We start from the raw sequence: 14,456 nt of genomic DNA, 5'->3' as shown, positions 1-14,456 counted from the left end.
GACTACTCTATGAGAGTAGTAAATCTGAGGCATTGTGCCACGTGTCTTACTTTCAGGGAAATATGTAAGCTGAAACTTAACAAGATAAAAGTGATCGGGACGAGAAACAGTCTGAAACCACCATTCAAGAAAGAGTTAAAAAAAAAATTAGGTATAGTTAGCCTGGGAAAAAGATACAAGGGAACATGAGAACTCTAACTATCCTATTTTGAAAGTTGACTAAATGAAAAACTGGTCCCAAAGGACCAATGAATAAAAGCAAAGGGAGACGACATTTGGTTGATCCTCCAGCTGGTGAGACACGGAACAGGTCACTTGAGAAAAGAGTGAGCACGGATGAGGTTGTTCACAGGTAAGGACATTAGATTAGGGGGTTAGATTTGATGAGCTTTAAAACTATCCTCCAATCCCAGGCTTCACTATAGAATTTCTGATACCTCTGCCTTCTGTTAAAAGTTCTCAAATTGGACAATCTGACTTCTGCTTCCCTTCCTTAGGATGACTGGACTCTAAATTCCTATTTTCAATATTGTTCCTATTCTGAGTGTGCCCAGAAAGACCATATTTTAAAATAAAACTCCTTCATATTCAATTTGGTTCTTTTTTTCCTCACTTTTCCCCATCATTACCTTAAAGTAACTATCAGTATAGCACTATATCTGGATCAAAACTTTCATATATAAGATAGAAAAATAAGGGAAATAAATAGATTAAACAATATTTATATTAGGACATCAAAAATTAATCTATAACGGATATTTTTTAAAAATTAAAGAATACACATGTAGTTTAAATGTACAAAATATAAGTTTTCCATTTCTTTACAAAATCCCCCTTCCACAGAGAAAACAGTGAACTCTCGATTATCTTGAACTAAGCATAGGAAATTGGCATCTGACTACTACCAGGTGGCATACAATTCTATCTAAAAGTTTGATAAATCATGAAACCTTATACCTACCCACTTCAACCAACAGACGATTAACATTAGTCTAGAATTCTAGATTAAGAAAGGAGCAAATTAGGAAGAAATAACACTTCCTGAAAATTCAGAAGGAAAGGAAATCAAAGGAAAGTTAGGGAAAAAAGCCCACCCACCTAAAAAGTATGAGCTCCAAAAGGTGGCCATAAGAACAGCAAGTTGAAAATGAAGGAAGGCAACCCCAGAGCATGTGGATAATAAAGAATTGACTGTAAGCATTCATAAGGAATTAAACGTGCAAGTAAAAAATTCTATTCTCTACAGTAGTCTAGCCAATCTAATTCAATTCTTACGTAATTCACTTTTCACCTTTCAATAAAAGATCTATCAACACTGATATTATATACCTGAAAAGAGTACACATGAGGGATTATGTGTTAGTTAAAACAGTATTAAACCACTGAATTAAGAGCTCACATGCTGATGGATCAGAACTAGCCACATTCCACAAAATAAATATTAACAATTCTAGTTAAATGAAGACATAAAAAAAATTCTCTAGTGATATCAATATGCCATAAAACTGAAATACAGCTTTTGTGGTTTGCTTCATTGTTGTTTTTCACATATACCTGGTTTTGAATACTATTTTTCTGGAGATACTGACTCCAAGGATCTGGTATCTGTTCATCTGATGCTCGATTAGATGTTCGAGAATTAATTTTAAGTAAATAGCAACCCTGAGTTCCATATTTCTGTTTCATTTCTTCATAAATTGATTCAGCTCTAAAGTAAACAATGGAAAAAAGGTTTGTAGTAAATGGAGAGCATACCTTAGGCAATAATAGATAGTAAAGTAATGTGAAAAAAATCCCCAAAAAAGGCAGAACAGAAAATCAGAGATAAAATAGTAAAAATATTAAAACAAAGATCATGATCCTAACTGAAATTTAGCTAGCTTAGATAACCTTAAAACAGTTACCAAATTGTGCTTCATGGAATAAAGTTTTGCAAGATACTCCTACATTATTCAAAGAGAGGGTTCTGGTAGTCAAACTAGTTAGAGAACCACAGTAAACAAAGCCAGGAGACCACGCCCAAGCCTCCTGTTTGCAAATAATATGCACTGTGAATTTCCCAAAAATGGCTTCAAATTTCTAGATCAGGAACTCTTTCAACTCTGAGAACCAGGCTTTGGTTAGTAAACTTTTGGGAATTGCATCTTAGACAACAAACATTTATCGAAAAAACTAAGCGCTAAGCAGAAAAGTATAGCACCCCAAAACTTCAAAAACATCTTTCACTGCCCATAGTTTACCCTTCCCCTACTTGTCTTCAAAGGGACACAGTTTGAAGGAATAAAGGAGAAAAAGCTGAAGATTTTTTTATTCCATAGGTTTTATTCCATAAAATCCACCTTTTCTTCTTGCAAAATTTTTAACAGCCAGTTCCATGAGTTACATCTCAGATGCAACAAAAAGCATTTTTATTTCCATATTTTACCTAAACTATTAAAGTTAGTAGGTGAAAAGATAATTCAAGTGATAAGACAGCCTAAGAACCAAACAGCATATTCTGATGAAAAATGAAATTTTAGTACACACAGCTAATCTAATTCAAATGGTATCTTTTTTTAGTCAATTAGCCATCTAGTGCAAAAAACAAACAAAAACCCAAAACCCAGAAATCTTATATCGTATTCAAATGTAGAAGATAGTACTACACAAACAGCAGGCCTGACAAACTTATTAAATCATATTCATATACTATAAAATTAAGACTGAATAAGTTATAAATTTGTATAAACAGATATATGTGTATATATGTATATATACTTAAGTACAATAAACTGCTCACTTTACCAATGATACTGCTAAACATTCAAACAACTGATCTAATATCTGAATTACTTAAATATCCTAGTTATAACTATTCAATATGAAAGATATATACCATATTCAACTGATAGAAACTAATTTTAATAGTTCAAATTATTTCTATTTATACAGGAAACTTAAAAAAAAAATCCTAAATAATAATTATTCCGCAGAAAAATTTTTTGGCTATAAAGGAAAATTTAAGGGTGCCTCGCTGGTTCAGTCAGTACAGCATACAACTTTTTTTTTTTTTTTTAAGATTTTATTTATTTATTTGAGAGAGACAGAGAGCATAAAGAGGGGGAGCAGCTGGCAGAGGGAGGAGGCAGAAGCAGACTCCCCACTGAGCAGGGAGCCTGATGTGGGGCTTGATCCCAGAACCCTGGGATCATGACCTGAGTGTAAGGCAGACACTTAACCGACCGAGCTACCCAGGATCCCCAGAGCATGGACTCTTGATCTCAGGGTTGTAAGTTTAGGCCCCACACTGGGTACAGAGATTACATAAAAGTAAAATATTTTTTAGAAAATGAATAAAAATAAAAAATAAAAATAAAGTAATATTTATTTAACAGATAAATGGTATGTGCTCAGAACAAGGGCAAGAAACGATTTGACTGCATTTCCTAAATGGCATTGAGAAATCACAATAACAGCTTGAAACAAGATTAATTTGACCAACATCTTGAATCAAAAAGTCAAAATAAACTCCAAAATAAAACTGCACATTTTTCAAGACTTATGTTTAAAGGTAAGTTTATATCATTTGTTCCAACGATAAAAGGACTATGGCAACTCACTAATAATGATTATTAAAGGGCAGTAAGAAAGAAATGTCTGGATGTTTCTGAGACTGTGAAAATATCAAGGCTAAAAATATAAAGTGACAAGAGGGTGAAGAGTGAAAAAAGAAGTACCTTTAAAAAACAGTCAAGAAGTGAAAAGTAAGAAAATAACTAGGAAGGAGAAAAGAAAAAAATAGGAAATTTAAAGTAAGAAATAACAGCTAAGACCTATAGGTATAAAATGGCAGGCACTTTTGTACAAAGATTGTAGCAACAGAGAAATATATATTGAATGGGAAGTCTGGATATCCATACGAAATCTATAATAAAATGACTTAGTTGTCGAATATAACTCTGGAGTAAAAGATAGAGTTAAATATTTAATGAATAAGCTTTTACTTTCTTAGATCAAAAATACATCTACAATTTAAACAAGCCAGTCCAAACCAATGTTTAATCATTTAACAGGGAAAATTTTAAATTAAAAAAAAAAAAAAAAAAAGCTTACCTCTGTTCATCTCCTGCACTTACATCATGTAAAAGTACATAATATTTAAGTGTATTTGGTATAAACCACTTGGGGTAGGAATAGTCACTGTTGTGCTGAATCCGATGCTGTTCTTGCGATAACTTTGAAAACTGTTCCACAGGTTCAGCTTCACTAGATGATGCTACCAACATACCTTATAAACCACATTAAGGTAATTACCACTTATCACTAAATGATAAATATTATCCTATTAAAATAAAACTTAAAGAAGATTTTTCAAGCTAAAAAAATCTGATTTCTTAGATTTTTCACTGCAAACACAAAATAATTCCTCCAACATTACCAAATAACTCAAGGTTTTAAATCTTAGTTTTTTGCTAACAGTTTTTTAGGTCATTTATATACACACATACATACATAAGGGAACCCATGAACATAAAAATAAACATATCAAACTATACATCAATATCCTCAACAGCTCTGCTGAATCCTGTTCCTCTCCAATCAATCATCTCATTGCAATTTCATACTATATCCTACCTCTCAACTTCTCTCTGCAACTTCATTAAGAAAACTAAAAAGCCATAATGGTCAGAAGAGGTTAAAAGCTGTAAAACAGGTTACTAGAAAAATGGAAAACTATCTTTAAATATGAGCTTTTGTATAAGTAATTAATTTTGAGGCAATCAGCAAAAGCAGTTAACACTGACAGTTTACCTTTCCTCTTCGTAAAACGCTTAGAAACTCATTAAATGTGGAATATGTGAGCTGGAGAAAAAGGAGAAACAATAAGCAAGCCCTCAGTATTCTTACTTTGTACTAAAAAATTAATTTATTCTAACCAGTCTTGTATCTAGGATGCCATTTAAAAAAAAATTATCAAAAACTTGAAGCATCATCAATAAAAAATTTCTCCATTCTCCATGTCCTCTCAACAATTTTGCCTTCATAGAACTATTTCTGAGACTGATAACTTCGAAAACATTTCATTTTAAGAAAACACAAAGGTCAAAGGATACATGCTAAATAGTGGTTCAGAAATTCATGATCTGATGCTGGCATCGACTGAAGAAAGGTCTCTCTATAAGACTCAAACCATGGAGTAGTAGCTAAAATGAACAATATTATATAAAATAGTTAAAATTGCTCAATAGAAATCAATTTACAACAGACAGTATTTTAAATCCATACTCCTAGAAGGTGTGAAAGATAACTCCCAGAGGTAAATAAGCACTTTCACTTGTACTTAAAGATATAAAACATTTTTCACCTCTTCTTTAAGATTTACATATATATGTATTTACAAAAATAAAACCAACTACTTCTAAACTTATACAATGCTCCCAGAACCTACTTACCTATTAATCCTTTAAATACTTCCTATATGAGTAAAAAGATTCTGGAACTAAAGTTTTGTGCTTCTGCCACTAGTCACGTTGTCACAAGTGGCTTTCTTCATATAAATATCATTTTTCAATCATTAAAATATTTTAATATGAAAATTTAAAAATACTACCTTCTTCTATCTCAACAACTCCCTTGACAACTATTTTGAGGAGATTATTTCCATTCAAGTCTTTTCTAGAAAAATCAGCAAAAATCAAAATATTCTAAAAAGATGTTTATTTATGCCCAATTTTTAAATTTTAAACTTTTCTAACACCAGAATGGAAGATTTTTTTAAGTAAACTGTCCTCTTTTAAACTATACTCCTTTTAACCCTTAGTATATCAAGAAAAAAGTCACTGTCATTTACCATTGAATCTAAATAATCCTTGATATTTTATTGTATTTTTTATTTACTTTTATTTATAGAATTATGAATAAAGGCACAGTAAAAAAACATTATTAGAAATTTAAGTAAGAGTTTAAACATAGCAAACTCAAATTTGTTTTCCCTGATTTAAAGACATACATGCCTCAATTACACAATGTCCCTTGAATACAACTAACTGTTCAACGGTCATTCATTAACTTGGAACACACCCATCTTGAAAACACTGATTCCAGATTCAAATACATCTCTAAGTTCTAGTTTATCATTACTTCTGTTCCTTCTTGCACTTGCATCTTGAAAACTTTGATGGCTCATAATTTGCTGAAGAGAAAAAGTTCATTTTATTTGCTCCATCACTACAAAACATCATTTTTAGACCTCTAAATAACAGAAGATCAATAAACCCAGTGAATTTTTCATTTCTACGTCATCTAATCCCTTCCAATCCCCTTCATACATGCACCTACCTGCCTATCTGCTTCAGCATTTGTCCACGTATGAACTGTATTAATTAATTTTGTTATACAAACACCATATAGCATGAAAAAATACTGTGACATGTCCTTTAACAAAAGAGAATGTTCTAAGTTCTTGTCTCAAAATACTGTGTGAAGTCCTTCTTGTTAAATTACTGAGTAGTTAGATGAAAATGGTGTATTTCTTTTTTTGTTCTTATTCATACATTGCTCACTTATTCTTGAGCTTGAGAAAAATCTGTATTGGATACTGTTATCTGAAGACTCACTGACTAGGATTTCGGTATATTTTTAAAATTCTGATTAATTCCATCATTGTCATTAGAGTTTAACACTATGTCTTCCACTAAAGTCAGTAGTCATTAGCCACATATGACACCTGAAATGTGGCTTTTCTGAACTAAGATGTGCTGCAGATATAAAATACACATATGATTTCAGATAGTACCAAAAGAAGAATTTTACAAGGATTACACGTTGAAGTAATATTTTGTACATACTGGGTCAAATAAAATATATTCAAATTAATTTCACCTGTTTCTTTTCGCATTTTTTTCTGGTTTATTTAATTTTCTTAATAACCTCTATTTCCAACATGAAGCTTAAACCCACAACCCCAGGACCAAGAGTCCAGTGCTCTTCCACTAAGCCAGCCAGGTCTCCCTCTCTTTACATACTTTATTGTATTTACAAAACATTGAAAATGACTTATGTGGCTCATATATTTCTACTGGGCAGCATTAGTCTAGAATACTGCTGTTTCATTGTATTCACCTTCTGATTTATCTATAAATGAAAAAATGTGTTTTCCATTGTCTATTTTCTTTCTGTTGCCAATGTGGACTAAAAATGAAAAATTCTCAACTATGCTCAATGAAAGAAAAAAAAATGAAGACAAAGACAGATTACAAAGATGGTATGTTCCAGACTTCTTTTATACCTTCTTAAAGGAAAATACAGTATTTTGGTCAATGTGAAATTCATAAAGGATGATAAAATAACAGTGACTATTTCACCACTGCAACATCTTTCTATACAATTTCACCATTCTTCTACTTTCTTGTAGCTTGGTGTAATTGATAAATAATTCCTAGGACTATGAAAAACAGTAAAGGAGTTCAAGATACTAGAGAAACTAGAACACTAAGTTCCTATTTTCTACGAGTCATTTTTAAAATAATTGCCACTATTGGGGCGCCTGGGTGGCTCGGTGGGTTAAGCCTCTGCCTTCGGCTCAGGTCATGGTCTCAGGGTCCTGGGATCGAGCCCCACATCGGGCTCTCTGCTCGGCAGGGAACCTGCTTCCCTTCCTCTCTCTCTCTGCCTGCCTCTCTGCCTACTTGTGATTTCTGTCTGTCAAATAAATAAATGGAAATTAGGGGAAAAATAAATAAATAAATAAATAAAATAAAATAATTGCCACTATTTTAGAGTGTTCTTTATGCTTTTTGTTCTTAAGTAAAAACTTAAGAGAAAATATTACAGAATAAACGGGGCACCTGGATGCTCAGTCAGTTAAGCGTCTGCCTTCGGCTCAGGTCATGATCCTAGGATCCTGGGATTGAGCCCTGCATTGGACTCCCTGCTCAGCAGGGGCCTGTTTCTTCCTCTCCCTCTATCTGCTGCTACCCCTGCTTATGCGCGTGCTCTCTCTCTAATAAATAATAATTACAGGTACCTGGCTGGCTCAGTCTGTAGAGCATGTGACTCTTGATCTCAGGGTCTAAGTTCAAGCCCCACACTGGGCCTAGAGCTTATTAAAAAAAAAAAAACAAAAACAATTACTAAGTCCTAAAAAAAACAAAATGATAAGAATAAACTAAGCCAAATATTTGGCTTTGAAATGAAGAAGTGAATAATATTTAATCTTAATACTGTAAAGAGTGAATGTTAACCAAAAATTTTGAAAACTACACTAGGAAGATGGGGAAAGAAGAAGAGGGAATAATTAAGCTAACTTTTCATCAATTATAGGGCACCTGGGTGGCTCAGGTCATGATCCCAGGGTCTTGCGCATCAGGCTCCCTACTCAGCAGGGAGTCTGCTTCTCCCTCTGTCCCTCCCAATACTGGTATTCTCTCTCCTTCTCTCTCTCAATCAAATAAATAAAATCTTTAAAAAAAAAAAAAAAAGAACAAAAACTTCAAAAAAAAAATCATCTATATTGAGAAATCAATAAATAAAATTTAAAACTAATTAAGCCATAGTTAGCCATATACAGATATTACCTAAAAACATAAATCAGGGATGCCTGGGTGACTCAGTTGGTTAAGCATCTGTGTTGGGCTCTGGTTACAATCCCAAGGTATTGGGATCCAGTATCGACCGCATCGGGCTCCCTGTTCGGCAGGAAGTCTGCTTCTCCCTCTGCCTGCCGCTCCCCCCGCTTGTGCTCTCTTGCTCAACTCGCTCTCTCTAATAAATAAGTAAATAAAATTTTTTAAAAATCTAAAAAAAAAAAACAAAAAACACTACATCAAGGGACACTTAGGTGGTTCAGTCAGTTAAGCATCCAACTCTTGATTTCGGCTCAGGTCATGCTCTCGGGGTTGTGAGATCAAGCCCTGCATTGAGGACCACACTGGGCTCTGCACTGAGTGTGGAACCTACTTGAGATTCTCTCTCTCCCTCCCCTTCTGCCCCTTCCCATGCTCGCACTCTCTCGCTCTTTTACTCTCTCTCTAAAATAAATAAATAAATCTTAAAAACAAAACAAAACAAAAACCACTTAACTAAATACCAGAGGAATTGGTGGGGGAGGGGCGCGTGGGTGGCTCAGTCAGTTAATCATCTGCTTTTGGCTCAGGTCATGATCCCAGTGTTGGGAAACTGAGCCCCGAGCCTGGCTCTCTCTCAGTGGGGAGCCAGCTCCTTCTGTTTGTGCTCTAACAAATAAATAAAATCTTAAAAGAAAAAAAGGAACTGGTAGGGCAGAGACTCAGGGAGCACATCATGGTTTTTTCTGGTCTTTTCAGCATTTGATCTATGTGCACACCTATCATTTCAATAATTTTTTTTTTCTCATTTCGATAAATTTTTTAAAAGTAAAAGGTACTATGATTTCAGAGGTTAGGAAGATATTTGCAGTATAAAAAGAGACATTTTGTTTTTTAAATATGATTGCTAAGTCCACTCTGTACCCCTTAGAATTCTGGCATATCAGATAATGCCACATCTCTGTCATAATGCATTATGATTATAAGGTATTATAAATTAGAATGTATTATGACTACTGATTTAGAGGTTTATCTCCCCACCAGATTATGAACTCATATAATGTCTTATTCATTTCTATTATTGTGATGCAAGGTACATAAAAGGAAATCAGTATTTGTTGTATGAATCACAGAAGTGTTAAAGACGCTGGGAAACACAATCACAGGATTAAATTTCTAGGAAAGGCCTTAAGAAAGAATGTAAACAAATTCTCTTGAATTTGAAACCAAGTCTTAATAAGTGACTTATCCAAATTATCCAATTAACTAATGACTAAGTAGTATAAAAACTTGAACATTCTGGCATTTATTGTCCTTCACATTTCAACATGAATTTCCCATGGTAACAGGAAAACAACAGGTCAAATTCCAACACATACTCCCAGAAATATCCAAAATTTGTCTTGTGTTAAAACATATTATGCCAGGGGGTGCCTGGGTGGCTCAGTGGGGTAAAGCCTCTGCCTTCGGCTCAGGTCATGATCCCAGCCAGGGTCCTGGGATCGAGCCCCACATTGGGCTCTCTGCTCAGCGGGGAGCCTGCTTCGCTTCCTCTCTGCCTGCCTCTCTGCCTACTTGTGATCTGCCTGTCAAATAAATAAATAAAATCTTAAAAAAAAAAAAAAAAAAAACATATTATGCCAGGAACTGCTCAAAATACGTTAAGTTAAAATTCAGATTCTTTTAATGTGTAAAAGATAACCATAATATTCTAAACTTAAAATACTCGAATTAACTTTTGCTGGAATTAAAGCTAATAACATAGAAAGACATCTAAACAAAATAATTCTACAAACATTTCTAACTATATAAGTGAGACCAATTAACTTTGTGACCTAAAAGACATTACTTAAATTCTCTTTGAATGTTTAAGGAAATCTTTAAATATGTGATTAGGTGTTAAAATATTAGATTATAAATTATACCAACCTAAAAAGGTTATTTATTAAGTTGCTGAAATATCCTGATTAGATGATGTACTTTTAATCTTTTCCCTCTAAAGGTCTATTCCATGTCTCTAGTCTTTTGCATTCGAGAAGAGTCACACCAAACACTGCCAACTCATTTTACATATTAATATATTTCACCTACCAATCTTACTAAGAAAATACCATGTAAATCAGATTAATAAACACTTTAAAAAGATTAAATATTTATTCACATATTATAAAAATTTCTTCAACTTAAGAGCTGGATAAAAAATAAACTTAATGCTTTAGTATTACTTATGTCATAAAAAACATTTTTTGTCTACTGCTAGTTCTTTCATTCAAGAAATATTTATTATGCATATGTTTTAGACATTATTTTAAGCCCCAGAAAGAAAATAAAGAGCCAAAGTCCCTGCCCTCATGGAGCCTTCTATTAACTTTTTAAGGAGAACTATAAAAACATTCTCATTATAAAAAAAAAAAAATGAAATCATGTAATTCATAGTTGGCTGCCTACTTGACTATAACCTCCGTAAAAGCAAGTACTATTTTTTTCCACAACTGTATTCCCAGCCTCTAGCACCCAGTAGGCATGTGTTTGCTGAATGATTTCCAAGATACAGAACTGCTTTTCTAACAAAAGAAAACTTCACTTAAATAATAATTTAAAAACTTATTACATACCACTGATGTTGAGGTCATAATCTCCTGCTGTAATTACATTAGCTACTAATCCTTCCGCAGGTTGACTGCCAGAAACAACATCATTCAAAAGCTTCCGAATGGCTCCAGGCTGAGGTGGTTGGGTGATAATGTTGCTTACTGCTATCTTCAGATTTTTTATTACATGGAGCTGATTATTAGGATCTCTCATATGAACTTAAAAAAGAAAAAAAAACCTGAAATTAATTCTATGCAATACATAACAACCCAAGTATAACAACGACAATAAACAATTGAGTTAATACTTCACAAAAAGAATGCTCAAATCAGAAACCAGAGGGGACACCTGGGTGGTTCAGTCAGTTAAGCATTTGCCTTTGGTTCAGGTCATGATCCCAGGGTCCTGGGATCAAGTCCTGCATCTGGCTCCCTGCTTAGTGGGGAGTTCCTTCTCCCTCAGCCTCTCCCCCTTGCTCATGGTTCTTCTCTCTGTCAAATTTAAAAAAAAAAAAAAAATCTTTAAAAAGGGAGGTGGCACTTGAGTAGCTCAGTTGGCTGATCATCTGCCTTCAGCTCAGGTCAAGATCCCAGGGTCCTAGAGTCCTGGGATCCAGTCCCGTGTCAGGATCTCTGCTCAGCAGGGAGCCTGCTTCTCCCTCCCCCTCTGCCTGCTGTTCCCCCTGCTTGTGCTCTCTGTCAAATAAATAAAATCTTTAAAAAAAAAAACAACCAAGAAACAAGAAATTCCAAATGGAACAGCTGAACAGTCTTCCACAAATACCACTGACTTAGAACACTTCCTTATATACCAAAAGGACTAGCAAGACAGTCTAACCCCCCACAATGCTAACTGCTCGCAACTTTCTGATTGTGGGTTCTTCCCTTCTCCCTATGTTTGGAATCACCAGGGACCAATCCCCATCAATACCAAACCCCTAATTCTCACCTCACCCTCAGGCCAGTGCAGGGTAGTGTGACCTGTGAGATCTATGGTACCAATGCTGAAAACAGTAAAAGAGAAGAAAGGGAAATTAAGTGCTGCCTGTGGGCTTCCTCTGCTTCTCCTAGCATACTGCCTGCATTCCCAGCCCTATTCCACAATCAGAAAGTCAGTGGCCACCCTGGTCCAGGATGTTGATAGTGGGGAGGCTGTGCATGTGCTAGAACATGAGGTATACAGAAACTCTGTATTCTCTGCTCAATTTCACTATGAACCTAAAACTGCTCAAAAAAAAAAAAAAAAGTCTACTAAAACAAAACAAAACCAACCACAACACGCAGATCCCTTCTCCAACCCCAATACCTCCTGACTCCTCCAACTGCTATAGGCCTTGCCTTGGCCTATAGGATTTATAACCAGTGGTTCAAAACTTTTGAGAGAACGGATTTGCAGGAGACTGTAGCAAGAAGACAGTGTCCACAGTGCACAGTAGGAAATGCGAGCATATTTTTTCACATAAATATAATCAGACAAGAAGATTAGTTTCCAAAATAATATTAAAAGCACTCCATCATATTAAGGACTCAACTGTCAGAGTCAGACTTTCTTTAAATCCTAACCTCCCACGTGTTAACTGGGTTATCCTAAACAACTTTTTAACTTGTCGATGCTTCAATTTCCTCATCTCTAGCATGTAAATTCATGCCTCCTTCACGGGTTTATTTTTTAAGAATTTAGATGAGCTATTTTTAGATGAGACAGTAAGTATAAAGCAATGAGTACCACACCCGCCACATACATAATTCTACAGATAGGCACTCAAGAACTGATGAAAGCAGCAGGTATCACAAATACTATTTCAAGTATGGCATGGATCATTCTATACAAATAAAAGGCGACTTGGAAAACTGGCTCTGGGTACCTACCCGTAAAAAACTGACACTTTTTCCTCAGGGGAGAATCTTTATATCAAGCTTTTAAGTTCAGGCCTGCCTGTATTTTAAATAAAGTTACATCAAATGTCTTCCTCAATTTCCTAGATGTCTTCTCTGTTGACATCTAATTTTTAAATTAACAAACATAATCTTGTAAAAATAGTATATATGGGTGCACCTCAGTGGCTCAGTCGTTAAGCATCTGTGTTCACCTCAGGTCATGATCCCAGAGTCCTGGGATTGACCCCAGCATTGGGCTCCCTGCTCAGCAGGAAGCCCGCTTCTCCCTCTTTTACTCCCCCTGCTTGTGTTCCCTCTCTCACTGGCTGTCAAATGAATAAAATCTTTTAAAAAAAATTAAAAATAAAAATAGTATATAGGTATAAATATGTGCACTTGTAAGACTACACATATAGAAAGTATACATGCAAATTCCATTATAATGATTGCCCACGATGAAAGAAACTTCAAATGTATGTTTGATTTCTTGTTAAAGGAAAGGAAAAATTACAATGTAAATATGACATGAAGATTAATATTAGTTGGTTCTGCACAGTAGGGAGCTGGGTAGTAGGAAATTCACTTCTCTCAATTCTTCATTGTTTTCTAGTTTAAATAAACACACGCAAGCCTCTCTCCCTAATTAAACTTCAAAGACAGTCCAACTATGAAATAGAAAAAAATGAAAAATACAAAAATACCGTGTTGTATTACTGATATTTTAAGAAGCTATTGTGTAAGTATTCTCCCCAAAGTTGGTCTATAATTGTCAAATAATGTAAGTAGCTAGGTGTGTATTAAATGTCTCTCAAAATTTTAAATTGGTTAATTATTTTTTAGTATTCCTAAGTGTTAACCCCAAAAAAGACATTCTAGTGGTACCTGCCTGGCTCAGTCCATTGAGCACCTGACTTTTGGTCCGTGGTGGGGAGGGAGGGGTTGTGAGTTAGAGCTGCACAGTGAAGGTAAAGATTACCTTAAAAAAAAAAAAAAAAAAAGCATTCTATTTTTGCCCTTTGTTCAGAGGTAATTTATTAGGTATCCTACTAATAAATCCAGAAATGAGTTAACAGATGTGGCAGCCAGCTTCTGAAATGGTCCCCAATGAACCCATACTTTATGTTATATGTACTCTTGTGTAGTCCCTTCCCACATCCCAGGGTTGGCATATGTGACCAAAGAACACAGCAATAACAAGGGCATATTACTTCTGAAATAAGGTTACAAGAGTACACTCCTATCATGGGTTCTCTCGTCACTCCCTTTGAGAGAATCTAACTGCCTCACCATGAGGAAACTCAGGGAGTCTGTGGAGAGTCCTACAGGGCACAGAACAGAGGTCTCAGGACAACATCTAGTGAGGAAATGAGACTTGCCAACAATCACAGGAGTGAGCCTGGAAGCAGATCCTCCAGCCCCTGATGACTATGGTCTCGGCCAATAG

The 14,456-nt window shown here is 34.9% G+C and overlaps 1 protein-coding gene across 5 annotated transcripts in view; it reads right to left on the bottom strand.

The window, feature by feature from the left end:
* Positions 1-14,456, bottom strand: part of TRAPPC8 (trafficking protein particle complex 8) — a 75,299-nt gene that overhangs the window by 56,182 nt on the left and 4,661 nt on the right. For 3 of the 5 annotated variants that reach the window (XM_032859688.1, XM_032859689.1, XM_032859690.1), the window contains exons 2-5: positions 11,159-11,353; positions 5,094-5,183; positions 4,093-4,267; positions 1,555-1,708 (exon numbers count right to left, since the gene is read on the bottom strand). In XM_032859688.1, coding sequence (XP_032715579.1) covers positions 1,555-1,708; positions 4,093-4,267; positions 5,094-5,183; positions 11,159-11,353 — 614 coding nt within the window. Of the gene's footprint in view, positions 1-1,554; positions 1,709-4,092; positions 4,268-5,093; positions 5,184-5,993; positions 6,173-11,158; positions 11,354-14,456 lie in introns of those variants that run through there. The other 2 variants (XM_032859691.1, XM_032859692.1) reach the window with 2 other exon arrangements.

The sequence above is a fragment of the Lontra canadensis genome, unplaced genomic scaffold (genome assembly GCF_010015895.1).
Source record: "Lontra canadensis isolate GAN:19392208 unplaced genomic scaffold, GSC_riverotter_1.0 scaffold17, whole genome shotgun sequence".
NCBI classification, from domain to species: Eukaryota; Metazoa; Chordata; class Mammalia; order Carnivora; family Mustelidae; genus Lontra; species Lontra canadensis.
Note: the sequence above shows the minus strand (reverse complement) of the source record. Positions and strands in the feature narration are given on the sequence as shown.